Here is a 26,702-nt window from a genome sequence, read left to right on the forward strand (position 1 = left end):
GGAGGTTTTGAGCAGGGGAGGGACAGGTGTTGAGTCGGGAAGAGACCTCAGGGAGCCATGTTAAGGCAAGACTGGAGGCTGGGAGGCTGGATCAGTGGTCCTAGAGGACAAGGCCTGGGCTGGGCAGGAACATTTGTGTAGTACCCTGGCTCCAGACTGGCTGGTTAGAGGCATCATCTCATCGAATCTTCACACCAGCCTTGGTGGGTGTGGAGAATTAGCCCCACTATACAGTCAAGGAAACCGAGGCTCACAGAGCCCATGGAGCTGGTCCAAGGTCACACCCCTAGAGAGTGGTGGGTAAGCACCTCCAGTATCCAGATGAGTGCGCTGAGGGCCGTGGGGGGAGGGGCTGGCCCAGGGTCCTCCAGCAGGTCCGGGGCAGAGCTAGAACCCAAGGGTCCTAGTTTCCCTAGCCCAGAGGGCTCTCCTGAGCTGCCTGCAGTGGTCCCAGTAAGCCCCCAGTGTGGGATGTGGGATGAGAGAACGTTCTGGAACCAGGATCCGGCAGAGAGCAAGAATAGGGATAGGGCGAGGCGTAGTGGCACTTCCGATGTGCCAGGTAGGGTTGTAAGCTCTTTATGTGTATTATCACCTCGCACACCTCCACACAGTCAGATGTCAGCTGGGGCGGCAGTCCTGTGAGGGCTCACCTGGGCCGGACGTCCAGGAAAGCTCACTCCCAGGACGGGCATTTGATGCCGTCTGTCAGCTGGAAGCTCAGCTGCGCTGTCAGCAGGAGTGTCTACACGTGGCCTCTCCATGTGGCTTTGGCTTTTCACAGCATGACAGGTGTGTTCTGAGAAGGAGCTTCCCATGAGACACAGGGGACAGCTGCAAGGCTTCTTATGACCTAGCCTTGGAAGTCCCAGAACGTCACGTCCACTGCTTTTTATTGACCAAGCAAGTCACTAAGGCCATCCCAGATACAAGTGGCAAAGAATTAGATCCCACCTCTCAATGAGAGGTGTGACTAAAAATTTTTAACCCACCACAATAGCACTGTATCCCCGTTTTACAGATGAAGGAACAGATCCAGAGAGGTTAGGTGATTTGCCCAAGGTCACACAGCTAGTAGCAAGTAAGTGGCAGGGCCAAGATTTGAGCCCAGGCAGTCTGGCTTCAAAATCCATGTCCTTAACCACTGCAATAAACAGAGCCATGAGACTCTGGGCAGAGGGGAGCCATGAGCTCCAAGGTTAGGCCTTTGTCCAGGGGGACAAATGGGACTCTTCCCCCAGAGCTCTGTTTGGCCTGCAAGAGGGGGCCCTCACAAGCCCCTTTCTATTTGTGGAGTATGCTCTCTGCTAGGGCCTGGCCCCTGACCCCCAGGCCTGGGCACATCTGAGGCTTGGGCATAAATGGAAGGAAACGGCATCGGGAACCCCGTGGTTCCCGCCCCGTGGGGGACCGTGGGGTGGAGTCTCCTCTCTCTGCCCTTAGCTTTCCCACTGAGCAGCAGGCGGTGTTCACGTGCCGTCAGGGGTCCTGTCCAGGACTGGTCTGTAACTCGCTCTCTGGGCTTCTGCCCCTCTTGCCTTCGCAGCTCTGACCTCCCTGGTCTATGAGCCTGGGTCTGACTCACCTTCAGGCCCTCAGCATCACCCAGAGCAGCACTGGGTGTCTGTGAGTGCTGCATGGAGGCCTGGGGAGAGGGTCCCTGTCTGAGCCAGCCCCCCTGTTCTGACTGCCCAGCCCCAAGCCCCCGGCACCGGATCCTGCTGGACTTCCTTTTCCTGGACACAGAGTGCACATACGACTACCTGTTCGTGTATGACGGTGACTCCCCCCGCGGGCCCCTGCTTGCCAGTCTGAGCGGGAGCACCCGGCCTCCACCCATCGAGGCTTCCTCGGGCAAGGTTGGTAGGGATGGGGGCCGTGGGAGGTGCGGCTGGAGGATCCAGGTGGGGGGTTGTGGGGAGAGCACCTGCCCAGCCCAGCCCCCAGAGCCCTGCCCCCCTTGTGCCTGCAGATGCTGCTGCACCTCTTCAGCGATGCCAACTACAACCTGCTGGGCTTCAACGCCTCCTTCCGCTTCTCCCTGTGCCTGGGGGACTGCCGGAGCCGCGGGCAGTGTCGGCCCCCGGGCGTGTGTGTCTGTGAGCCGGGCTGGGGCGGCCTGGACTGCGGCCTGCAGGAGTGCTCTGCCTACTGTGGCAGCCACGGCACCTGTGCCTCGGTGAGCCTGTCCCCAGCTGTGTTCCCCTGCTCCCATCTCCTAGATCTGGCCCCCACTCAGGCCTTACCCTCTCTGTATCCACACCCCTGTCAGGACCAGGACCCTGCCCGCTGCCTGAACTGTCCCCACCACCCTACTCGCCCCCATAACACCAACCCCACCAGAGACCCTGCCCTCACCGACAATGCTACCCTTTCCTTCCAGATCCTACCCACCCCACCCCGTTACTCCAACCTCACCCCACCTTCACCTGTGACCCTCCCCCTGCCTGAACTCCCTCCGTCCTCATGTGTAACCCCACCTCTCACCTGTGAACCCTGCCCTCCTTCCTCTTGCCACACACAACTCCATCCTCCACCTCAGCCCCTCCATCTGGCCTTGGGCCCCCGGTCATGACTTCCAAACTTTGACACCTGACCTTGTATCGAAGCTGTCCACATCCAGCTGTGGGCCTGGATCGCTTGAGCCCTGCCTGCCCCAGGTCTGAGCTCTCTCAGCCGGGGCTGGACATGGACCACTGACCGTCTTTCCTCTCCAACCTGTCTTCTGTCCATCTATCCGTGTTCTTCTTCGTGCGGCTTTTTCTTTTTCTCTCCCCTTTTCTGTTGGTCTCTGGGTCTGTCTTCTTATCTCCACCTCTTTGCCTCCCTTCGCTTGGGTCTCTTTTCATTTCTCTATTTGTCTGCCTGTCTCCTTCTTCCTGTCTGTCTTTCCCCCTTTGCCTCTCTTTTCTCCATTTTCTCCCTTCCTGTCTGTCTCTCTTCTCCCTCTTTCTGCCGCTGTCTGTCTTAATCTGGCTCTGTTTTTGTCTGTCTCTTGCCTCCCCCCGTCTCTCTCCCTCTCTCTCCCTGTCTTTGTGTCCCCTTCCCCCCAGCCTCTGGGACCATGTCGCTGTGAGCCCGGCTTCCTGGGACGCGCCTGTGACCTGCACCTGTGGGAAAACCAGGGGGCTGGCTGGTGGCACAACGTGAGTGCTGGGGACCCCGCCTTCTCTGCCCGTATTGGGGCAGCTGGCGCCTTCCTGTCCCCTCCGGGGCTGCTGGCTGTTTTTGGAGGTGAGCAGATGGGATGCATTTGGGCTACAGAGGCCTGGCAGTGTGGCCAGGGCTTGAGACCGTCGACCCTCCACAGGCCAGGACCTCAACAACGCCCTGGGCGACCTCGTCCTATACAACTTCTCGGCCAATACCTGGGAGCGCTGGGACCTCAGTCCTGCCCCGGTATGGACCCCACCCCTGCCCTGCTGTCCACTCTGACTGCCAGGCCCAGCCAGGGCCCCAGAGAGCGGCCCCCTAGCACCCCATGCGCAGCTTGGTGCCAGAACACCTGCTTCTGCCAGTCTCCACCTTTCCTCTCTGCTTTTCTGTCATTCCTCCTATCTCTGTCTTCCTGCTGCTCCTTCTCACTCTCTTTTTTCATCTCACTTTCTTTATCTTTATTTGCATATCCCTGTTTTTCTGTCTCTCTTCCTGTTTGTACAGCTCTGTCCCTGTCTCGATTTCTGTGTGTCTACATGTGTCCTCTCCTTCTTTCTGTGTCTTTGCATCTCTCTGGCTCTGGCGCTGTCTGTCACTCTCTTTGTCTGTGTCACCATCTACCTCCCTCTCCATCCCTGTCTCCTTGTCTCTTCCTCACAGGCCGCTCGTCACTCCCACGTGGCTGTGGCATGGGCTGGCTCCCTGGTGCTGATGGGCGGTGAGCTGGCCGATGGCTCCCTCACCAGTGACGTGTGGGCCTTTAACCCACTGGGTGGGGGCCGCTGGGAGCTCTTGGCACCACCTGCCTCCAGCTCCTCAGGGCCCCCAGGCCTGGCAGGCCACGCGGCCGCCCTGGTGGACAACACCTGGCTCTATGTGTCTGGTGGCCGCACCCAGCACGACCTCTTCTCCTCCGGCCTCTTCCGTTTCCACCTCAACAGTGCCGGTGGGGGTCACTGGGAGCAGGTGATCCCGAAGGGCGGGCGGCCCCCTGCTGCCACCGGCCACTCGATGGTTTTCCATGCCCCCTCCCGTGCCCTGCTGGTCCACGGGGGACACCGGCCTTCCACTGCCCGGTGAGTGATGTGCCCCACAATGCCCACCCCACAGGGCCGGTCTTGGCCCAACATGCTGGGCCTGGCAGCCTCCCTGTGGTCTTCATCTGCTAACAGACTCCTGTGGTCACTCACTCCGTCATTCATTCCATTTATTCATCCATTCATTTATCCATTCATTTACTCACTGCTTCATTCATTTATTCATTTACCCATTTACTCATTCTCTAGTCTTTTTGTTTAAATGTTTGTCTCAGTAAAGGTTTACACAGCAGCTTAGGTTCCCCTTCAACAGTTTCTACACAAATTGTTCGGTGACATTGGTTACGTTCTTCACAGTCTGTGAGCATTGGCATTATTTCTGTTTCATTCTCCGATGTTTTATTCCATCTGTTGGTCATTTATCTCCCCACACACGCCTACCCATCCATCTATTCAAACCCGACTGCTCGGTGTCCAGCCCTTGCTAGATTATGAAGTTAACCCAGAGATGAGTCAGACCCAGTCCTGCGCCTGGAGAGCTTCGAGTTCAGAGGGGGCCATAGGCCTAGACTCGGCCCTGGGTGATCCCACAATTCCTGAGAGCCCAGAGGAGGGAGAGAGGCCCTTCCTGCCTGAGCCTCTGCCCTGCCCCCTCCCGCAGGTTCTCTGTGCGGGTGAACTCCACTGAGCTCTTCCACGTGGATCAGCGTGTGTGGACAACCCTGAAGGGCCGGGATGGGCTTCAGGGCCCACGGGAGCGAGCCTTCCACACAGCGAGTGTATTGGGCAACTACATGGTGGTCTATGGTGAGGAGCCCCCGGATCCCGCCTGCCTTCCCGCCTTCCGGAGGCCCGAGCCTGACCCTGAGCTGAGGCTCCCTGCGTAGGTGCCCCCGTCCCACCCTCAGGCTTGCCAGCAGTACCCGTTTGTTTCCTCCTTTCCCAGGGGGCAACGTTCACACCCATTACCAGGAGGAGAAGTGCTACGAAGACGGCATCTTCTTCTACCACCTCGGCTGCCATCAGTGGGTGTCAGGGGCTGAGCTTGCCCCCCCAGGCACCCCCGAGGGTGAGTGGCCCCCTCTGCTTCCCTGAGAGGCTCCTGAGATTCATGTCTGAGTGAGCCAGGTGTCCTGTCGGAGTGGGCCTTGGGAGGCAACCGTGGACTGGAGGCAGGACTAGGAACTGTCGTCATAGAGATGGGAGGCCGTTACAGCAGCATCAGATCTAGGCCCAGTCCAGGTTTTGCCAGTGTCCAGCCACCCCAGGGAACTGCGTAAGAAGAAGTGACCTGTCCAAGGTCACATAGTGAGCACAGGAGCAGAGCCAGGACAGCTGGGCTCAAGCAACCACTTGTACAAAAATCATCACTTAATCTCCCTGGCGAGACTTCATCTCACTTACTTTGGACGTGTTATCAGGAGGGACCAATCCCTGGAGAAGGACGTCAAGTAGAGGGTCAGCGAAAAAGAGGAAGACCTTCAACGAGGTGGATTTGCAGTGGTTGCAACAGTGGGCTGAAACATAGCAACAATTGTGAGGATGGCGCAGCACTGGGCAGTGTTCCATCCCGTTGTGTGTAGGCTTGCTATGAGTCGGGACCGACTCGACAGCACCTAACGACAGCAACAAATCTCTTTGGGCCTCAGTCAGTCTCCCCCTCTATAAAATGAGGATTGTAATAACACTTAAGCTGTTGGGCTGCCATGAGAGTAAATTGAGATGATGCTCAAGGACAGCCAGGCTCGCGTGTTACCTTCCTAATAGCAGTGAGGGTCCCGCCACGGGGCCAGAGTGCTCTCCAGGGAAGGGGCGTGGAGAAATCACCCTAACTCTTTGGATCAGAGACTGCTTTGAGAATTGGTTGAGAGCCACAGACCCTTTCCAGAAAGACACTTGTACACAGAAGCTGGACATACCCTTTCAGGGGGCCGTGGACTTCCCAGGGGCCCATCTGAGCGGCTTTCCCTTCCCCTCCCTCCGAAAAGGAGACAGAGGACAGGTGTTAAGAAAGGAACGTTAACACGTAAGGAGTAGGCAGGAGGAAGGGCCCCAAAGGAGCCCTGTATGATGTTAGGAATGAAGCCCAGGCCTGGCTTTTGAGGCCCCCGTTCCAGGGATCCTCTCCCCGTCCCTCTGCTAGGCCCCCTTACGGGGCCAAAGTGTGAGGTTTCTGGAGGTGTCTTCCTCCTTTCCAGTCTGTGATTCACGGGGCGAAGTCCCATGCCCTTACAGTGGCTATGGTCAGTAAGAGGGTGGAGAGTACTTTGGACATGTTATCAGCAGGGACCAGTCCCTGGAGAAGGACATGATGCTCGGTAAGGTAGGGGCCAGCAAAAAAGAGGAAGACCCTCAACAAGATGGGTTGACACAGTGACTGCAACAATCCAACAATGGGCTCAAGCATAGCAACGATTGTGAGGATGGCGTAGGACCGGGCAGTGTTTCATTCTGTTGTACATGGGGTCGCTGTGAGTCGGAATCGACTTGACGGCACCTGAGAACAACGACAAGATGGTGGGGAAATCATCGTTCTCTGACCACTTACCTGTCAGCCCTCTTGGTTGTAAGTGACTGAAACCCATCTCAACTGGCTTAAGCAAAAAGGAGTTTCTTGACTCACACGTGTGAAAACTCCAGGACACTGATTTCAGGCAGGGCTGGATCCAGGTGCTCACCTGAAGGCATCAGCCATATATCTCTCTCCAACTCTTGGCTGAGTTCACTTCAGTCTTTAGTAGTTTGCCTTTTGTACATGATCACCAGCAGCTCTTGGGGAAGAGAGTGCTTTTTTCCCAAGAATTGTCACGAAAGTTTCACGATGGACTCTTATTGCCCAGAAATGGGTCCCGTACTCATCCCTGAGCCAGTCACTGAGACTCTGATTGGCTGAACTTCCATTTCTGCAAGAGGCAGAGAAAACTTGACTTGAGCCTTGTGGATTTGGAGTGGAAGAGGGTGGTTTTCCAGAGGAAAATCGGCCAGTCACCAGTAGGGAAGCTGGTGCTAGCCAAACAAAAACAAGTGAGAGCGAGGCAGCCTGTCTGGGGCTTCAGAGCTGCTTCTCCAGTCCTCACAGCTCCACAAGGGTGTGATGATGGTCCCACTTTATAGAGGAGGAACTGAGGCTCAGAGAAGTTGAGTTGCTGGCCCAAGGCCGTACATCTAGTAAGTGGTAGATCCAGGATTTGAACCCAAGTCTGTCTTTTTTTTTTCTTTGTAAATAATATTTTATTGTGTTTTTGGTGAAAGTTTACACAGCAAGTTAGGTTCCCATTTGACAATTTCCACACAAATTATTCGGTGATATTAGTTACATTTTCCCCAGTATGTCAACCTTCTCTTTAACTGTGTTCTGCTTGTTCCATTTCCGGTACTCTAGTTTCCCTGCCCCCTTACCGTCTCCTCTTTGCTTTAAAGTAAATGTTGACCTGTAGGTCTCATACAGATGGTTTTTTTGTACAGCACCGATCTGACGGGTAATATCCTTTATTTTGTGAGTCACTTTGCTATTTCGCTAAAAGGTGACCTTGGGGTAGTTTCAGTTCAAGGTTTAAAGAGTGTCTCAGGATAATAGTCTCAGGGAGTCCTCTGGTCTCAACAGGTCCAGTTAATCTGGCCTTTTTTTTTTTTTCAGAGTCTGAGTCTTGTTCTACATTTTTCTCCAGTTCTATCCAGGACCATTAATTGTGATCCTGGTCAGAACAGTCAGTGGTGGTAGCTGGGCACCATCTACATCTTCTGGTCTCAGGGTGGCTGAGGTTGTGGCTCATGTAGGCTATCTATCCTATAGACTTGTTTCTTCTCTGAGATTTGGGTTATCTTCTTATTCTTTTGTTCCTGATGAGTAGAGACCAATGGTTGTATTTTAGATAGTGAAGCCCAGTCTTCCTGACCCCAAAGACTATACTCTGCTCGATTATTTGGGCAGGGGTGTGGGAGCCCAAAGAGGGGAGAGCTAGAGCTAGTGCAGGGCCAGGCGGCCTGGGAGGGTTTCCTCAGGCAGGTGGGGTAGAAGCAGGAGCCGGCAGGCTGGGTTGAGGGTTAGGAGAGTTAGGGTCAGCCCCCAGCAGGGGAGATTGTGGTGGGAGCCTAGGGGTCTGATGTTCTTAGGTGTCTGTATTCTCCTAGGCCGAGCAGCGCCTCCCAGTGGCCGATATTCACATGTGGCAGCCGTGCTTGGTGGCAGTGTCCTGTTGGTGGCTGGGGGCTACAGTGGCCGGCCCCGTGGAGACTTGATGGCCTACAAGGTTCCCCCCTTTGTGTTCCAAGCACCTGCCCCGGATGTGAGCACTGGGTGATAGGGAGAGGGTGGCTGGGGGAGGAGACAGCATAGTCCCTGCAAATGAGGGGAGAATTGGGAGGGGGTCCCCAGGTCCAAGGGAGGAGGGATGGATGTCCCTGGAGCTGAGAGAAGAGGAGATAGAGGGTCCCTGGGGCCAGGAGAGGAAGGAGGGAGGTCCCCAGGTCCAGGGGAGGAGGGTTGGAGGTCCCTGGAGCTGAAAGAAGAGGAGATAGAGGGTACCTGGGGCCAAAGGGTAGGGATAGTGGTTCCTGGGGCTGGGGGAGGGCAGGTCTTCAAGACTCTGCGCAGTCAGCGTTCCCTGGGAAAATTAAAGTGAGCGGGGCTGGAGAGGCAGGCCCAGGTTTGAGTAGCCCCTCTCCTATTCCCTGTCTCCCTACAGTACCACCTGGACTATTGCTCCATGTACACGGACCACAGTGTCTGCTCCAGAGACCCCGAATGCAGTTGGTGTCAGGGGGCCTGCCAAGCTGCACCCCCTCCTGGGACCCCTTCAGGGGCTGTGAGTGACTTCCCCAAACACTCTGTCCTCTAGCACAGAGACCCTGTCCAAGTAGAGAAGGACCTTCCCCAAACTGAGAGACTTATTTTCATAGCTAAGATCCTCATTTCTGCCTGCTCACCCCTGACCCCTGACCCCCTGAGACCTTTTGAACTTACGACCCTGACCCTGAACCTCCCCAGTCCTGTCCTCTTGATCTCCCACATTCTAGCCCCACCTTCAGTTCTTCATCTTTCAATTTCTGGCCAGTTCTGCCCCAGGACCCTTGTGTCCACGGCCCCGCCCCGACCCCTTGAGCTGTGGTGAGTAGTGACCCCTGTCCTCTCCCCTTCCCTGCAGTGTCCAGCCGCCAGCTGCCTGGGCCTGGGCCGCCTCCTGGGTGACTGCCAGGCATGCCTGGCCTTCAGCAGCTCCACAGCGCCTCCCCGGGGGCCTGGTACCCTGGGGTGGTGTGTGCACAACGAGAGCTGCCTCCCACGACCCGGTGAGTGTCCAGCAGGGTTGGGGGGGTGCAGCACAGCACCTGGCACTGACCACCTACCCAACACCTTCTCAGAGCAGGCCCGCTGCCGCGGGGAGCAGATCTCAGGCACTGTGGGCTGGTGGGGGCCCGTGCCTGTCTTCGTCACGTCCCTGGAGGCCTGCGTCACCCAGAGCTTCCTGCCTGGCCTGCACCTGCTCACCTTCCAGCAGCCACCCAACGCCTCCCAGCCTGACAAGGTAGGGAGCCAGGGAACCAGGCCCCGGGTGGAGCAATAAAGGGCCTGGGCCTAGAGGTTTTGTTTTTCAAATGGCTCTTCTATCACTTTTGGGTTTACCCTGTAAGTCTTTATGTTGGAGGGTCTGATTTTCTTTATACTGATTAAGATTTTCCTTTTTTACGCCATTAGCTTTTTTTTTTTAATAATATTTTACTGTGTTTTTGGTGAAGGTTTACACAGCAGTTTAAGTTCCCATTCGACAGTTTCTACGCAAGTTGTTCAGTGACATTGGTTATATTCTTTGCAATGCGTGAACGTTCTCATTATTTCCGTTCTGGTTGTTCTGTTTCTATTAATCTAGCTTCCCTTCCCCCTTACAGTCTTATCTTTGTTTTAAAGTAATGGTTGACTGTTTAGTGTCATATAGGTGATTTTTTTTTTTTTAAATGGTATTTTATTGTGTTTTCGGTGAAGGTTTACACAGCAGTTCGTATAGGTGATTTTGTAAAGGACACAGTACTTATGGCTGATATTCATTATTTTTTGAGCCAGTTTGTTACTTAGCTGCAAGGTGACCTCAGGGGTTGGGTTGGGTTTAAAGTTTGAAGAGTATCTCCGGGCAATAGTATCTGGGAGTCCTCCAGTCTCAACCAGTCCAGTAAGAAAAATTTTTTTAACTGTGGTGAAATACGCATAACAAAAAAAAATGCATATAACATAAAATTGACCATTGTGACATTTAGTACATTCGCGGTCTTGAACAACCATCACCACGATCTGTCACCCCAGAAGAAAACCCCGTACCCAGTAAGCAGTCACTCTGTATTCCCCTCTTCCCCTAGCCCCTGGCAACCACTAATCTGTTTTCTCTCTCTTTGGAATTGAATATTTCAAAGAACTCTGAATATTTCATATAAATGGAATTAAACGTGGCCTTTGTGTCTGACTTCTCTCACTTAGCACCAGGTCTTCAAGGCTCATCCATGTCCTAGCATGTATCGGTACTTCATGCTTATCTTTATGGCCGAATAATATACCACTGTATGGACACACCAGGTTTTGTTTTTCTGTTCATCAGTTGATGGGCGTTTGGGTTGTTTCCACCTTTTGGCTATCGTGAATAATGCTGCCGTGAACAATTGTGTACACATTTTTGTTTGAATACCTGTTTTCCGTTCTTTTGTGTATGTACCCGGGAGTGGAATTGCTGGGTCATATGCTAATTCTGTGTTTAACTTACTGAGGAACTGCCAAACTCTTTTCCACAGTGACTCCGTATTGATTTTTAAAAAGGGTAGTATATCTGCGGGAGCCCTGGTGGTGTAGTGGTTAAAGTGCTTGGCTGCTAACCGAAGGCTGGCAGATTGAAACTACCAGCCTCTCCATGGGAGAAAGCTGTGGCAGTTTGCTCCCATAAAGATTACAGCTTCAGAGACCCTATGGGGCAGTCCTGCTCTGTCCCCTAGGGTCACCATGAGTCAAAATCGACTCAACAGCAGTGGAGCTGATTTGGTTTCGGTTTTGGAGGAAATCTACACGGTTCAAAAATCACAATGAAATAAAAAGCTGTTGCGTGAAAAGTCTCTCCCATCTACCCAACGCCCCATCCCCTTGGTGGCCCAGAACTGTCTGGCCTCCACATCCTTCCAACTCAAGATCACCCTAGCTCTCCTCAGAAGATCCACTTGGGTTTCTTTTATATCCTTCCAGCCTTCCTATTCAAATGCAAGTAAATATGATGTTTCATTATTTTTCTTGCACAAAAGTTAGTATACTATCTACACCATACCACCACTTCCTTTTTTTCACTTAACATGTCCTTGTGAACTTCCCATCACAGAGCTTTGGATTCACCCTCATTCTTTTTTTTGGCTTTAGCAAACAAATATATCTTCTCACCATTTAGGATGCTAGAAGTCCAAATTGAGGGCACTGGCTCTAGGGGAAGGCTTTCTCTCTCTGTTGGCTCCGGAGGAAGGTCCTTGCCTGTTCAGTTTCTGCGCCTCGTTTCCTTGGTGATCTTCATGTGGCCTGGCATCTATCTCCCCCCATCTGTGCTTCCTCATTCTTTTTTTTTCACAGCTGCCTAGTATTCCGTTCATACTCACAGCACCATAGTGCTGTCGTTTAAACAGCCTCTCACTTGGTCTCTTGGTCATCTAGCGCTGCTATAACAAATACCACAAGTGGATGGTTTTAACAAAGATAAGTTTATTTCGTCACAGTAAAGTAGGCTAAAAGTCCACATTCAGGGCGTCAGCTCCCCAGGGGAAGGCTTTCTCTCTTTGTCGGCCTTCTCATCAATGTTCCCCTGGTCTAGCAGCTTCTCCAAGCAGAGACCCGGGTCCAAAGGACGTGCTCTCCTCCTGGCACTGCTTTCTTGGTGGAATGAGGTCCCCCATTCTCTGCTTGCTTCCCTTTCCTTTTATCTCTTGTAAGATAAAAGATGGTGCAGGCCACACCCTAGGGAAACTCCCTTTACATTGGATCAGGGATGTGACCTTAGTAAGGGTGTTATACAATCCCACCCTAATCCTCTTTAACATAAAATTACAATCGCAGAATGGAGGACAACCACACAATACCAGGAATCATGCCCCAGCCAAGTTGATACACACATTTTTTGGGGGACGTAATTCAATCCGTGACACTTGGGTTTGGTCTTCCCTTAGTGCAGTAAAGCATGTAGTGTACATGTTATTTGGAATGGTGGATCTAGACTTCTAAGGGCTTAGGTGGGAGGTGGGGTGTTGGGGAGCAGGATACTGAAAAGCCCTGGAGGTTTTTTTTTTTTTTTGAGGGAAATCGGTTTTTGTTTTTATTTTACTTTTCCAACCCTCCCTTGTTTGTGCCAGCACTGCTTCTGATGGACACAGTCTTTATTTTAGATACACTAACTTAGACTCCCCTCAACTCTTGGGTTTGGGATATATCTGTCTCCTCTAAGAATGCATATCTTATTTTGTTGGTTATCTCTCAAAGGGAAACTCACCTCCTCTTCTGGGTGTTCAGCTTGAGAGACCTCTATTGTCTAATATAGCAGTACCAGCGTGAAAAAAGAAAATCCTTTCCTAAACGTGTCCGCCTGACGCAGACTGGACTTTCCTCCTTAGTCTCCAGCTCAATACTACCTCACAGTTTCTGAAATTGAATGAAGTGAACTGTTGAAGCCTTTTAGCTTTGCTAAGTTCCATGTTCTCTGGCAAGATCACTGCAGGAGGGAAACAGCCTGGTCAAAACCCTGCAGCCCTAAAAATGCTGACTTCTTTGTCTAGTTAAATATACTCCTTGTTGTATCCACAAGACTGAATCTCAGGTTAGCCCCTCCAGCTGGAGGTATCTGGGCCTGATTACCGTATGTTTACCATAAATTTATCTGTCGTTGCCTGTTCTTCCTGTATCGGGCCCCTGCCATCCTTCTTGCATTATATTAGTGAGAGAGGCCCAACTGACACCTGTAGTTTGGGTTTCTAAGTAATTTCTAAAAACCCAGTGCTGGCTTTCACTTCTGATAGCTAAGGACTAACCGTAAATGTGAGAGACCCTGGAGCTCTAACGAGAAGGAGGGGAACGGGGCTGAGGCAGTGCTGGGCTCTGGGACCCCATCGTGCTGTCTGAATTTTGAGTTCTGACTCTGCTCCCCGAGCGGCCGTGCCCCTGGGACTCAGTCTCTTATTCGTTAAAATAGGGAAGGAGGTTGAGCTGACCAGTCTTTCCTGGCTCTGGTGTGGTCGGAGGGGCATGGGGACCCTGGGGGCGGTCCAGAGAGGTCCTCACACCCCTGTATCCCTGGCTGCTGCAGGTCTCCATTGTCCGCAGTACGACCATCACCCTGACACCCAGCCCGGAGACAGACGTGTCTCTGGTCTACCGTGGCTTCATCCACCCACTGCTGCCTGGGGGGCCTGGTGGGCCGGGAGCCGAGGACGTGGCTGTGTGGGCCCGGGCCCAGCGTCTCCACGTCCTAGCTCGGATGGCCCGCGGCCCTGACACCGAGAACATGGTGAGGGCACCTGGGGCATTGAAGGGGGTGTTTATGGTAAATGTGGGGGGATGGGGCGATTTGAAGGTTCTTGGGGAGAGTTGGGAAGTCAGAGGCTCAGGGTATATCCCTAGTGGAGGAGGAAGGGTGCTGGAGCCAAAATAGTGGGTTTTAAATTGTGGACCGAATTTGAGGAGAAATTTGAAAAAGGTGGAAAAGGTCTAAATTACCAAGTCACCTTCTCCTGAGGAGGAAGTGGGTCATGGCGGGTTTGGGAGTGCTTGGAGGTTCTTGGGGTCTCGGACTCAGAGGCCCTTCTCTTCTTCCCAGGAGGAGGTGGGGCGGTGGGTGGCTCAGCAGGAGAAGGAGATGAGGCGGCTGCAACGCCCAGGCTCGGCCCGCCTCTTCCCTCTACCTGGACGGGGCCACAAGTACGCAGTGGAGATTCGGGGCCAGCTCAACGGCTCCGCGGGCCCTGGGCACAGCGAGCTCACCCTGCTGTGGGACCGGACTGGCGTGCCAGGCGGCAGTGTGAGTGCCCTGGCCCTGGCCTCTGACCCCCAGGGCCTGGCCTCAGATACCCTGGCCTCTCTGAACCCCAACGCCCCCAACTCCTAACTCCTTAGGCCCTGACCTGTAACCCCTAGACTTTTGACCTCTGCATGCTAGACACCTCACCTTTGTCCTTCTAGATCCCAGCCTCTGACCCCTGACCACATGTTCTGATCCTGTCCACATCTTCTGATTCCTTCTGCCCTGTCCCCGATGACCCTGACCCCTACCCTCGGTTCTTTGATCTCTCATCTCTAGATTCTCTCAAATCCTAATCCCCTTTCGTCTGCTGATCCCCTAAATCCCACTTTCTATTTGCCTGCGTTCTCAATTTCGTCTTCAAACCCTACCCTCAGTCTTTAGCCCCAAACTCTGACCCCTACCCCAAACCTAAGCCCTGATTCCTGACCCTTGACTGGGAGTGTGGACCCCTGACCCTCATATGACCCCCCCCCCAGGAGATCTCCTTCTTCTTCCTGGAGCCCTACCGCTCGGCGGCCTGCACCTCCTATTCCTCCTGCCTGGGCTGCTTGGCGGACCAAGGCTGCGGCTGGTGCCTGTCCAGTGCCACCTGCCACCTGCGCCAGGGCGGGGCCCACTGTGGCGACGAAACTGGCGGGTCCCTGCTGGTGCTGGTGCCCACCCTCTGTCCACTCTGTGAGGAGCATCGCGACTGCCATGCCTGCACTCAGGTGACTGCCGAACCAGAGGGGAGGTCTCAGGACAGAGGCCAGTGGGGCGGGCAGGCACAGAAGGAGGAGCCCCCCAAAGCTGGCGTGGGCAGCTGAGGGGCTCCTGGGGGCAAGAGCCAGGAAGGGAGCGGGGGAGATGGGGCTGGAGAGATGGGCCCCTGGGAGCCAGGACTTTCGTGGCTCCAAGGGCAGAAAGCCCAACTCAACCCTTTTTGACGGGCTCAAACAACCAGCGAGCCCCAAGAGTAGGTCTTTAGGCCTGGCCAGCTCCAGGGGTTCAAATGATGTTGTCAGGCGTCCGTCTCCTGCTGTACCACGTCTGCGTCCTCCCTGGGAAGATCATCCCTTGCGAGTGGCAAAGGAGCCAGACTTGCGTCCTGCCACTCAGCCACTGAGTCCCGAGTGGAGGAGAGCACCTTTTTCTCACCCTGTCTCCCCCTGCCACCCCTTGTTCGGCAGAAGTCCCAGAGTCATGTTTCATTGGCTCTGGTTGGGTCTTGTGCAGACTCCTGGATCAGTCACTGAGGTTGTGGGTGGGTGGTGACCCCTTGCCCATCTGTGGATCCCAAGGATTTAATCAGCCCCACCCGGACCACACAGAAGAGGCGCCATTGCCAAAAGAAGGGATGAGTGCTGGGCAGGCACAAACCACCGGTGTCCTTGGCTGGAGGGGAACATCCAGCGTGGCCGGCAGTTTGTGAGGGAGGTGGGCTTAGAGGGGGTGGTCTGTGGGGTGACACTGACTCCCCCCCCTCAGGACCCCTTCTGTGAGTGGCATCAGAGCACCAGCCGCAAAGGGGATGCGGCGTGCAGCCGGCGGGGCCGGGGCCGGGGTGCCCTGAAGAGCCCGGAGGAGTGTCCTCCGCTGTGCAGCCAGTGAGCCCAGTGGGGCCTGGGGAGCAGATGCATGTGGGGCTGTGGGCTGAGAACTGCGAGTGACCCCCGACCCCCATTCCCCAGGCGCCTGACCTGCGAGGACTGCCTGGCCAACTCGAGCCAGTGCGCTTGGTGCCAGTCCACCCACACCTGCTTCCTGTTTGCTGCCTACCTGGCCCGGTACCCACACGGGGGCTGCCGTGGCTGGGACGACAGGTGGGGCCCGTGTGGCAGGGGCCGGAGGAGGGTCCAGGCTGGGGGAGGGGGCCGGGTTTTGACTGCCTCTACACTGTACCCCTGCAGCGTGCACTCGGAGCCCCGGTGCCGGAGCTGCGACCGCTTCCTGACCTGCCATGAGTGCCTGCAGAGCCACGAGTGTGGCTGGTGCGGCAATGAGGACAACCCCACCCTGGGCCGGTGAGCGGGGCTGCCAGGGGCAGGTGGGCTAGGGCGGGCGGCATGGGGCGGCCGGCTTCCACTCAGAATCTAACGGCCTCTTTGTTTGTCTGTCCTTTGCCCGTCCCCCGTTTTCCTTACCACCGTCTCTCTGTGTTGTTCCCCCTCCCCTCTTGCCTTCTTCTTTGTCTCCCTTCTCCTTGTCTCCTCTTTCTGTGTCTGTGACTTGTTGCTTCTCTGCTTGCCTTTCTGCTCCTTTCTCTCCTCTCCTCTCCTCGCGTCCCTCTCTCTGTCCCTCCGTGGTCTGTCTGTGACTTCCCTTGGTGTTTGTCTCTCTCCCATTTCTCCTCTTCTCTGTCCCTCTCTCATATTCCCATCTCTGTTTCTTGCTCTCTTTGGCCTCCTCTCTGCCTCACTGTCTCCCCGTCTCTGTCTCTTGCTTCTTTACTGTCCCTCTTCCCACCCCCTCCTCTCATCTCCAATCTCCCACCCCCCAGGTGCCTGCAGGGGGACTTCTCGGGGCCCCTGGGTGGGGGTAACTGCTCCCTGTGGGTAGGGGAGGGCCTGGGGCTGCCCGTGGCTCTCCCGGCCCGCTGGGCGTACGCCCACTGCCCAGATGTGGACGAGTGTCGCCTGGGCCTGGCACGGTGCCACCCGCGGGCGACCTGCCTGAACACACCCCTCAGCTACGAGTGCCACTGCCAGCGAGGCTACCAGGGTGACGGCAGCACGCACTGCAACCGCACGTGAGTGGGCGGGGTTGCCACGGGGTTGCCGCCCCAGGGCTGGGGGCCTGGAGCGGGAGGGGTGAAGCATGGGGTGCTGGGTTCCTTTCTGTGGAACCAGCATCCCCAGTTTGCCTGGTGATTTACCTTGCAGACTAGACCCTCCTTAGAATGACGAGGTGTCCATGGAGACCAGCTCCCCAACGTAACACTAGTTAGTTACCATGGAGACGGGTTACCCATGGAATATGGGCTATAGTCATCAGCACTGTCATGGAGGTGGAGGAAAACCAAGTTGAGAAGTGGTTTTCACAGAGAAAAGAGCACCTGTGGTGACATGTGGTTACTACAGAGACAGTAGTTACCACGTGTGAGGGGTTACCTTGGCGACAGGGCCACCCACACAGTCCCAGACCGAGGAGACAGGCTCGTGATGGTTTTGTGGTAGAGATGGTGAGGGTGCTGGGCCTGCCCGACCCCTCCCCCAACCCAGCCCTGGCCCCTCAGGTGCCTGGAAGACTGTGGGCACGGTGTGTGCAGCGGCCCCCCCGACTTCACCTGCGTATGTGACCTGGGCTGGACATCCGACCTGCCACCACCCACACCTGCCCCGGGACCCCCCGCCCCCCGTTGCTCCCGAGACTGTGGCTGCAACTTCCACAGCCACTGCCATAAGCGGGGGCCTGGCTTCTGCGATGAGTGCCAGGGTGAGGACCCCTTCACCCCAGACACCCACACCTGGCCCAGCCTCCACCACGGGCCTCTCGGGAGCCTCCTCCCTTCTGGGGGCTCCAGTTCCTCCCTCTCAGGGTGGGCTTTATTCTCCCCTAGTGCAGCTCTGGGTCCCCCTGCCCTATTCCCTGCTCTTTCTCTCAAATGAGTTTCAGTGCCACCTGTCTCTGGCTGGGCCTCGGTTCCCCCTCTTGGGACTTGATCTTCTCCTCAGTCTGGGCCCTGGCTTCCCCCCTTTGAAGCAGCTAAGTGGGGGTCTGGGATCAGCTGAGCTGGCTGGTCTGGACCCCTTGTCCCTGACTCTGCGTACCATCTTCTGGGGCCTCCACAGACTGGACGTGGGGGGAGCACTGCGAACGGTGCCGGCCCGGCAGCTTCGGCAACGCCACAGGCTCAGGGGGCTGCCGGCCCTGCCAGTGCAACGGGCATGGGGACCCGCGCCGGGGTCACTGTGACAACCTCAGCGGGCTCTGCTTCTGCCAGGACCACACCGAGGGTGCGCACTGCCAGCTCTGCTCCCCTGGCTACTATGGGGACCCCCGGTGAGCTAGGCGACCAGCCAGGGCTGGGTAGGGTAGGGTTAGGGACGCGGAACAGTGGGGCAGGACTGTCTGATGCTGGCTCTTCTCTGTCTTCCCAGGGCCGGTGGCTCCTGCTTCCGGGAGTGTGGGGGTCGCGCCCTCCTCACCAACGTGTCCTCAGTGGCACTGGGCTCACGCCGGGTTGGAGGGCTGCTGCCTCCAGGTGGTGGGGCGACAAGAGCTGGGCCAGGCCTGTCATATTGCGTGTGGGTTGTGTCAGCCACCGAAGTGCTCCAGCCATGTGCCCCTGGGACCCTCTGTCCCCCACTTACCCTCACCTTCTCCCCTGACAGTAGCACCCCATGCACGGTAAGCACTGAGGACTAGGGTTCAGCTCCAGGAACCAAAACCACATCTCCCCAACCCAGTCTGGATCCCCAGACAAACCTTGACCCCCATACCCCCAGTTTTTAATCCTCCAGACCCCAAACCCTATTCCCCATACCCCCAGCCCTTTGTTTAAGCCCACAGACTCTCGAACTTCTCAGATCACCTCCTATTTCCTGAACTCCAGTCCCCCATTCTCCAGGTCCTCAGCTCCCCTTCCCCATACCAGGCATTGTGAATAGCTTTCACCTTGCATACCAACTCTGACTGATTGGTGGTGGCTGCCTGGAGCCGTGTGTTGAGAACAAGGCTCACTGCGAGAGTCCTGATCGTTTAGCCGTGTCTGCTCTGAATACAGGATGAGGAATGGTGGCCTGCGTGCCACAATTTGACAGCCCTTCCCTGAACCCTCAAATAACTCATTTTCCAGACCCAGATTGCCCTCTCCTCCTGAACTCCTCCTCCTCCCAAATCCCAAGCATCCCTCTTTCTCATCCTCGTGGTCCCCTAATCTTTGACTCTCTACCCCTCCAGCTGAGCTACGTCCTAGCCTTTGATGGATTCCCTCGCTTCCTGGACACTGGTGTCGTCCAGTCAGACCGTAGCCTCATTGCCGCCTTCTGCGGCCAGCGGCGAGATAGGCCTCTCACCGTGCAGGCCCTGTCTGGTACGGGGGCATGGGACCTCTTTGTCCGGGGCTTTACATTCCTTCCCTGAGGTGGGTTCCAAGACCCGGGTTCCAGCCCAGCTCTGGCACTGGCTTGCTGGGCGACACTGTCCCTTGCCACTTCTGGGCCTCAGTTTCCTCAGTTGAGAGGAAAATAGAGAGGATTGTGTTGACTGGGTTGCCACTGGGAGAGAAGGGCCTAGTAGATCATGCCTTTGGGGCACATAGGTTGTGGCTGGTGTGAGAGCTCCTTAGTAGCTCCTTGGCCCTGGTTCTCAACCAGGGGTGATTTTGCCCCTCAGGACATTTGGCAATGTCTGGAGACATTTTGATCGTCATCTTTGGGGGTTGGGGTGCTACTGGCATCCAGTGGGTGGAGGCCAGAGATGATGCTAAACATCCCACAATGCCTGGGACAGCCCCCCACAACAAAGAATCATTGGGCCTGAAACATCAGCAGTGCTGAGAGCTTGAGAAACTCTGCTTAGTCTATGGAGATGTGGTACAAATAATTTCCTACCCGTGGAAGTTAAAGGGCCCGAGTTTGGAAATGATTTTGTTTGTATTGTGAATCAGAGTGGCTCCAAAGCTGGGAGAGAAAGGGGTGGATTGCACGGAACCCCCAGGCCCGCTCACACTGAGCAACTAGGAGTAGGGTGCCCTCGATTTTGCTTCACTCAGCAAATGTTTACTGAGCATTATGGTGAGCTGGGCCTGAGTGAGCTGCTGAGGAGAGAGCAGTGAGCAAGGGACACAGGCCCTGCCTGTGTGGACTCCCAGTCCCGTCGGGTGGCAAAACAGCATGGAACAGAGTACTGTGTATGCAAAAAAGTGTACACCTTTGCTAAGGGCCGAGAGGAAGCAGGGAGGAGCCGGCACCTGGCCTCCTCTGTGGAGCTGGGGAGGGCTTCTTTGCAGACTGCAATTTGACAGGAGAAGGACGTCATGCTTGGTAAAGTAGAGGATCAGCAAAAAAGAGGAGGACCCTCAATGAGATGGACTGACACAGTGGCTGCAACAATGGCCTCAAGCATAACAGTTGTGAGGATGGCACAGGACCGGGCAGTGTTTTGTTCTGTAGTACATGGGGTCGCTGAGTCAGAGCCGACTCGAGGGCACCTAACAACAGCGATGAATTTGACTGGAGGCCTTAGGAGACATGGTGGGGACCGGCGACTGCTCCAGACAGAGGAAAGAACAGATACTTAGCTCTGAGGAGAAGCAGGCAGCTGGAGTGCAGGGGGCATGGGAAGTGGGGAGTGGTGCAATCAGAGAATCTGCAGGGCCCTGGGGACCTCAGGAGGCATTTTTTAAAAATATGGCTGTATCGAGGGATAGTTTACACGATGTTGTTATTAGCTGTCATCAAGTCGGCCCCGACTCATACAAATCTCATGCACGATGGAATGAAATGCTGCTCGGTCCTGTGCCAACCCCATGATCGCTTATGAATCAGACCATTGTGATACATAAGGTTTTCATTGGCTGATTTTCGGAAGCAGGTTGCCAGGCCTTTCTTCCTAGTCTGTCTTGGTCTGGAAGCTCAGCTGAAATCTGTTTAACATCATAGCAACACGCATGGAAGGCAAGAATTCTACCGCCGAACCGTCACTGCCCCCATAGTTTAGATATCATACAATTAATCCCTTCCCCCTGCCCCATCCCTAGGCAGAGGGCTCAGTTTTATGTAAGAGAACAGTGGGGAGCTGTGGAAGGGTTAGGAGCTTGGCAGTGACAGGACCAGATTTCTGTTTCACAGGATCACTCCGGCTGCCGTGTGGAATGGAGTGTAGGGGGGCTAGGAAGACCAGCGGGGAGACACGCAGGTGTCTAGATGAGACGGGAGGCTGGCTTGTATGGCAGCAGAGGAAGTGGCAAGTAGTGGATGGATGGGGAAGATTTAGGCTATAAAATTGAGGGAACTTGTTGAGTTGGACAAGGGAAGGGGCCTGAGGGAGAACTGATAAGCCTCGAAGTGATTATAATGATCAGAGTATCTTGCTTCCCTGCCCAGTTACACTGGCTTTTCTGGAAACCTGGAGTGGAGCAGTGCCCGGAACGGGGCTTCACTCCAGCCTCTCCCCAACAGGGCTGCTCGTGCTGCACTGGGAGGCCAACGGCTCCTCGTCCTGGGGCTTCAACGCCTCCGTGGGCTCTGCCCGCTGTGGGTCTGGGGGCCCTGGGAGCTGCCCTGTCCCTCAGGAGTGCGTGCCCCAGGATGGGGCTGCGGGTGCCGGGCTCTGCCGATGCCCCCAGGGCTGGGCTGGCCCACACTGCCGCATGGCTCTGTGTCCTGAGAACTGCAATGCCCACAACGGGGCAGGGACTTGCAACCAGGTATAGTGGGATGGGGCAGCCAGGTGGGACAGGGTGGTGATCTGATCAGGGCTCCCCTGAGTCTCCCTCTGCTGTCCCCAGAGCCTGGGCGTGTGCATCTGTGCCGAGGGCTTTGGGGGCCCCGACTGTGCCACAAAGCTGGACGGTGGGCAGCTCGTCTGGGAGACCCTCATGGACAGCCGCCTCTCAGCCGTGAGTTGTGGATACCCACTCTCTGGGGACGCACCACGCAGTCCGCCTCCTGGATCATTCTCCCACCTCTGCTCCTGGGACCACCCCCCAGACCCTGTATGCAGGCCCAACATTTTTTCATGACATTGGCCTGACACTTGACCTCCCTGCTCCCCAGGACACTGCTAGCCGCTTCCTGCACCGCTTAGGGCACACCATGGTGGAGGGACCGGATGCCACCCTGTGGATGTTTGGGGGCCTGGGCCTGCCCCAGGGGCTGCTGGGGAACCTGTACAGGTGAGGATTGCCCTGGGGAATTGGGATACCTGAATGAGAGAAGGTTACCTCAGGGGATGCTGAAATATCTGTCACACAAAGGTCATCTCAGGGTACAGGAAACCCTCTCCAGGTGAGGGATACCCTAAAGGATGCTACGACGCTTTTCACAGGAGGCTAACCCCAGGGACTGGGGTACTTAATTGGGTGGTGTGGCCCCAGGGAATGCCAAAATGACTGTTACAGGAAGGCCACCTCAAAGGGATACAGGGATACTAGTGTGTGGAGGGAGTCACCCCAGAGGATGCTGGAAACCTGTGAGGGAGAGTCACCCTAGGGGATGCTGGGATGTCTGTACAATGAGGCTGTTTTTGAGGTCATTCCCTGCGTTTTGGTCCCAGGTACTCGGTGAGTGAGCGGCGGTGGACACAGATGCTGGCGGGAGCCGAGGACGGGGGCCCGGGCCCCTCCCCCCGGTCCTTCCATGCAGCCGCCTATGTTCCTGCTGGCCGTGGCGCTATGTACCTGCTGGGGGGGCTCACGGCCGGGGGCATCACCCGCGACTTCTGGGTCCTCAACCTCACTACCTTGCAGTGGCGGCAGGAGAGGGTGAGCATCGCCCTCGCTCTCACCCCCACAGCCGGGCTCTGGCAGATGTGGCCATGGGGGCTCCTGCCAGCTTGGCCGCAGGAGGACAAAGCCTCCTCCCAGGGCTCTAGCAGAGTCACCAGCAGTGAATTTCATTGGTCCATCCTGGGTCGTGTTGTAGTCGTGAACCAGCCCCTGGCCAGAGGAATGTGGTGCTCTGGTTGGCCAGGCCTAGACACAGCCTGGAGCAGGGTGTAACCAGCCTCACACAGCCACCTGAGGTGAGAGTGAGGAGTGAGGGCTTCCCGGAGAAACCTCAGGCTCTCTGACCTGAAGAGCAGGCGGAAATAAGCAGGTATCTGCCACACACCTGCCAGGACCATAGCTGGTCAGAGGTCTTGGGATCTGACGTTCCGAGGAGCTCACTACCACCGTAGCAGAGGGGAGCGTGGGGAGCTTTGGGTCTCACTTCTACCCACAAGTTGACCCCTGACCTCTGGCCCCCTGGTGACCTCCGCCCTTTCCCTCAGGCTCCTCAGACCGTGGAGCTGCCAGCAGTGGCAGGTCACACCCTTACTGCCCGCCGCGGTCTGTCTCTGCTTCTGGTGGGCGGTTACTCCCCCGAAAATGGCTTCAACCAGCAGCTGCTCGAGTACCAGCTGGCGACCGGCACCTGGGTGTCCGGAGTCCAGAGCGGAACACCCCCCACAGGTGGGCTGGGGCCAGGGAGGGCACAGCTTCTTTAACCTCCTGGTCCACCAGGGCTTCACGTAGGCTCTCCAGCCACTCCTATACTCGGTGATCACTGCCCATACTCCTTGTTGTCTCTGTCTCCCCCAGCCCCCTCCCAGATTCTCAGGGCACCACCTCTTGAGACATTTGGTTTCTCTGTTTACCCCTCCCAGACTCTGTGGTAAACTGCCCACCTCCTGCCCTGGTAACAGTGCAGGCATTGGCTGCCTCCCCTAGGTTTTAAAATCACGACCTCTCAGGTGTTCTACTTTGTCTGTTGCTCCTTCTACACTCTTGAATCACTGACTCTTGGGACATTCCGTTCACCCTGTCTCCTTTCTAAGTCTGTTGTAACTTCCCAACAATTGATTCCTCTCCTTTTCCCAGAATCTCTGGTGATTGCCTTTGAAGTAAGGAGAGAGGGAGGACTTGAGGACGCCCAGGTCTCTGGCCTGGCAGGGTGGTGGTGTGGCACCGAGAAGGGGAACCTGGGGAGGTCAGGGTAGGTGGAGACATTCCTGGTCGTTGGCCCTCCCCCATCTCTGGGTCCCTCTGCTTCCAGGTCTCTATGGTCATTCGGCCGTCTACCATGAGGTCACGGACTCCTTGTATGTGTTCGGAGGCTTCCGCTTCCATGTGGAGCTGGCCGCCCCGTCCCCGGAGCTCTACTCCTTGCACTGCCCTGACCGCACCTGGAGCCTGCTGGCCCCTTCTCAGGGGGCAAAGGTCAGGAAAAGAAGTCTGGACAGATGGATGTAGGGGGCAAGGGGTCCTTTCCCAGTACCCCAGGGACTGGCTCAATCCTGGATTCCTACTACTTCTACTTTCCAGTCTCTTAAACTGAACTGTGACACCCCCACACTCCCCTTCTTCTATCCCTGACTTGGAAGGAAGCCTCCCAGACCAGGAGGTCAGAGGCATGGGTTCTAGCCCCAGCTCTGCCCCCACTCTCAGTGAGTCCTGGCACGTTTTGCCTCCTTTCTGGGCCTCCCCATCTATAAGAAGTAGGTCTAAGCCCCGTTGTACTTCTTGCCTCACAAGGCCAAAGGCAGGACGATGCACGAACAACCAGGGTATGCCATATGTGCTGGCTAGAGACGTTGCATTTTCAGTCCACAAATACATTTTCAAGCCCCTCTTGGCTGGACCGAGAGGGAGGTGGAAATCAGATTACCAGGGCGCCCCAGCCCAGCTGGCAAGATGGGACTCACATGAGCCCTGTGGACGGTTTGCCTCAAGCAGCCCGTGCTGAGTGCCCAGGGAGCAGCTCCGGGGCTCTGGGGAAAGGAGACAGCTCTGAGGGCTCTTCTGGGGGATAAAGGAGGCTTCCTGGAGGAGGCAAGATTTGAGGAAGGCTTGGACTGGGTGGGCTGGTGGAGAGAGTTAGGGAGATCCAAGGGTGTGGCTGGTGGGCCAAGAGGGAGCATGAGGAGCAGAGAACTGTGGGCTCTGACAGAGCATCCTGGCACGTGTCTCCCCAACAGCCCCGCCCGCGACTTTTCCACGCTTCAGCCCTGCTAGGGGACACCATGGTGGTCCTGGGGGGGCGCTCAGACCCTGACGAGTTCAGCAGTGATGTTCTGCTCTACCAGGTCAACTGCAATGCCTGGATCCTGCCGGACCTCACCCGTGAGTTCTCGTCACTGTCCCCAGGAGGTCTGGGGACACCCAGGAGGAGCCCCAGCCCCGTCCTGGGAACTTCTTTCCCTAGGAGTCACTTAGGCCTCCTCAGACCCACCAGCAAAGTCGCTGTTCTCTCCAAGTCCTTCCATTCCTTCCATGTTATCTAAACACCTCTGGAGACTTCTTCCTTCCTTTTTTCTTTTTAATTTGGTTAAGAAAGTTTATTTTTTTATTCCCATTATAAAAGAAATAATATTGATTGTATATAATTTGTAAAATAGGGACAAAGAAATCACCCATAACCCTACTCTCTAGAGACAACCGTATTATCTGTGGGGGTGTTTCCTTCCAGTCTTTTCTGTTCGGAGATTAAAAGTAGGTTTGTATTTACATCCCTTCTTTATTTCACTTAACATTGTGAGTGACTGACTGCATGTTACCGGGCCCGTCTCTTTTTCCTTTTCCTTCTCTCTGTGACCCTTGGCCTCTAATTCCCTTTTTCTCTAAGTTTGTCTTTTTCGTTACTGTGTCTCTTTGTCCCACTTTTTTCTCGATTTTCCTCTACCTTTTTTCTCCCTCTTTTTTCTTGGAGTCTTTGAGTCTCATGCTCTGCCTGTCTCCATCAGTCTTCTGTCTGTCTGTCTGCGTCTGCCCCTGTTCTCCTTGGACTCTGTTTTTCTCCTCTCTCGGTGTCCCTGTTGTCATTTTGTGTGTGTACCTCCCTTTTGTCTGCTGCTCTGTCTCTGAACACCCGTCCTTTCCCCCAGGCCTGGCCTCCGTGGGGCCCCCGATGGAGGAATCCGTGGCCCATGCTGTGGCAGCAGTGGGCAGCCGCCTTTACATCTCTGGGGGCTTCGGGGGCGTGGCCCTGGGCCGCTTGCTGGCCCTGACCCTGCCCCCTGACCCTTGCCGCCTGCTGCCCTCATCCGAAGCTTGTAACCAGTCTGGGGCCTGCAGCTGGTGCCATGGGGCCTGCTTGTCTGGGGACCAGGCCCACAGGTAACCACAGCGACTGGCAGCCCATCAGAGGGCGGACCTGGTGCCCTCGGGGGTGCTGGACCAGGCTGGGAGAGGGCAACAGATAGGACCCAGTCCCTGCTCCAAGGACGTACAGTCTGGTTGATGGATCACCGAAGGCAGGAGGGGCTGTGGGTGGGAGTGCTGCTTGTGGGCTGGGGTGTCAGCCCAGAATGCTTCCTGGAGGAGCTGGGGGCTGGACTGGGCCTTAAATGACCAGCAGAGTTGAGGCCAGCAAAGGTTCAGACGTAGGTTGCACCTGAGGTCATATCTGAGAGACAGTCTGTGGGGGGAAAAGAGAGACTGGAGGGGGTGGTCGGCTCAGAAAGGAGCTGGCTCCATCCAGGTCCACAGGCCCCTTATCTGTAGGTCAGGAATCCAGACGGCTCTGGAAGCCGGAAGTGCTTTCCTAGGTTTGGTGCAAGCCCATCTGGCTGCATCAGCGTCCTGAACTGGAGGGAGGCTGTTCATGGGGCTGTGTGCATCCCAGCAAGTGTGGCATGCTACTTAGCATGGAGCTGTGGACGGGCCTGACCCATGGGGCTGTGCCCCCGACCCCCTGGGGTGTTCTCCAGCACTTCTCTAAAATCTGACAAATCCTAACACGTGTGCCTCCAAGGATCTGGGTGAGGGATTGTGGACCTCCACTGCGGACCGTGGCGAGCACAGAAGGCTTGAGCAGGGCAGGGGCAGGGGTAGAGTAGGGCGGAGAGGATGGTCCGGAAAAAT

The 26,702-nt window shown here is 55.9% G+C and overlaps 1 protein-coding gene across 1 annotated transcript in view; it reads left to right on the forward strand.

Annotated features, from left to right (window-relative positions):
- The first annotated feature begins 1,972 nt into the window (after nt 1–1,972).
- Nucleotides 1,973–26,702, forward strand: part of MEGF8 (multiple EGF like domains 8) — a 35,892-nt gene continuing 11,162 nt past the window's right edge. Inside the window, exons 1-30 of the mRNA XM_023742760.1 lie at nt 1,973–2,179; nt 3,054–3,234; nt 3,311–3,399; nt 3,817–4,232; nt 4,855–5,000; nt 5,140–5,262; nt 8,325–8,479; nt 8,879–8,998; nt 9,338–9,482; nt 9,555–9,718; nt 13,502–13,702; nt 14,012–14,212; nt 14,692–14,925; nt 15,683–15,801; nt 15,886–16,017; nt 16,105–16,218; nt 16,695–16,943; nt 17,430–17,629; nt 17,986–18,196; nt 18,295–18,544; nt 19,097–19,229; nt 21,319–21,566; nt 21,648–21,758; nt 21,916–22,034; nt 22,415–22,622; nt 23,132–23,312; nt 23,896–24,059; nt 24,752–24,962; nt 25,724–25,955; nt 26,343–26,374. Of these exons, the coding sequence (XP_023598528.1) occupies nt 1,973–2,179; nt 3,054–3,234; nt 3,311–3,399; nt 3,817–4,232; nt 4,855–5,000; nt 5,140–5,262; nt 8,325–8,479; nt 8,879–8,998; nt 9,338–9,482; nt 9,555–9,718; nt 13,502–13,702; nt 14,012–14,212; nt 14,692–14,925; nt 15,683–15,801; nt 15,886–16,017; nt 16,105–16,218; nt 16,695–16,943; nt 17,430–17,629; nt 17,986–18,196; nt 18,295–18,544; nt 19,097–19,229; nt 21,319–21,566; nt 21,648–21,758; nt 21,916–22,034; nt 22,415–22,622; nt 23,132–23,312; nt 23,896–24,059; nt 24,752–24,962; nt 25,724–25,955; nt 26,343–26,374 (5,296 nt within the window). The remainder of the gene's footprint in view (nt 2,180–3,053; nt 3,235–3,310; nt 3,400–3,816; nt 4,233–4,854; nt 5,001–5,139; nt 5,263–8,324; nt 8,480–8,878; nt 8,999–9,337; nt 9,483–9,554; nt 9,719–13,501; nt 13,703–14,011; nt 14,213–14,691; nt 14,926–15,682; nt 15,802–15,885; nt 16,018–16,104; nt 16,219–16,694; nt 16,944–17,429; nt 17,630–17,985; nt 18,197–18,294; nt 18,545–19,096; nt 19,230–21,318; nt 21,567–21,647; nt 21,759–21,915; nt 22,035–22,414; nt 22,623–23,131; nt 23,313–23,895; nt 24,060–24,751; nt 24,963–25,723; nt 25,956–26,342; nt 26,375–26,702) is intronic.

The sequence above is a fragment of the Trichechus manatus genome, unplaced genomic scaffold, assembly GCF_000243295.1.
Source record: "Trichechus manatus latirostris isolate Lorelei unplaced genomic scaffold, TriManLat1.0 scaffold00216, whole genome shotgun sequence".
Lineage (NCBI taxonomy): Eukaryota > Metazoa > Chordata > Mammalia > Sirenia > Trichechidae > Trichechus > Trichechus manatus.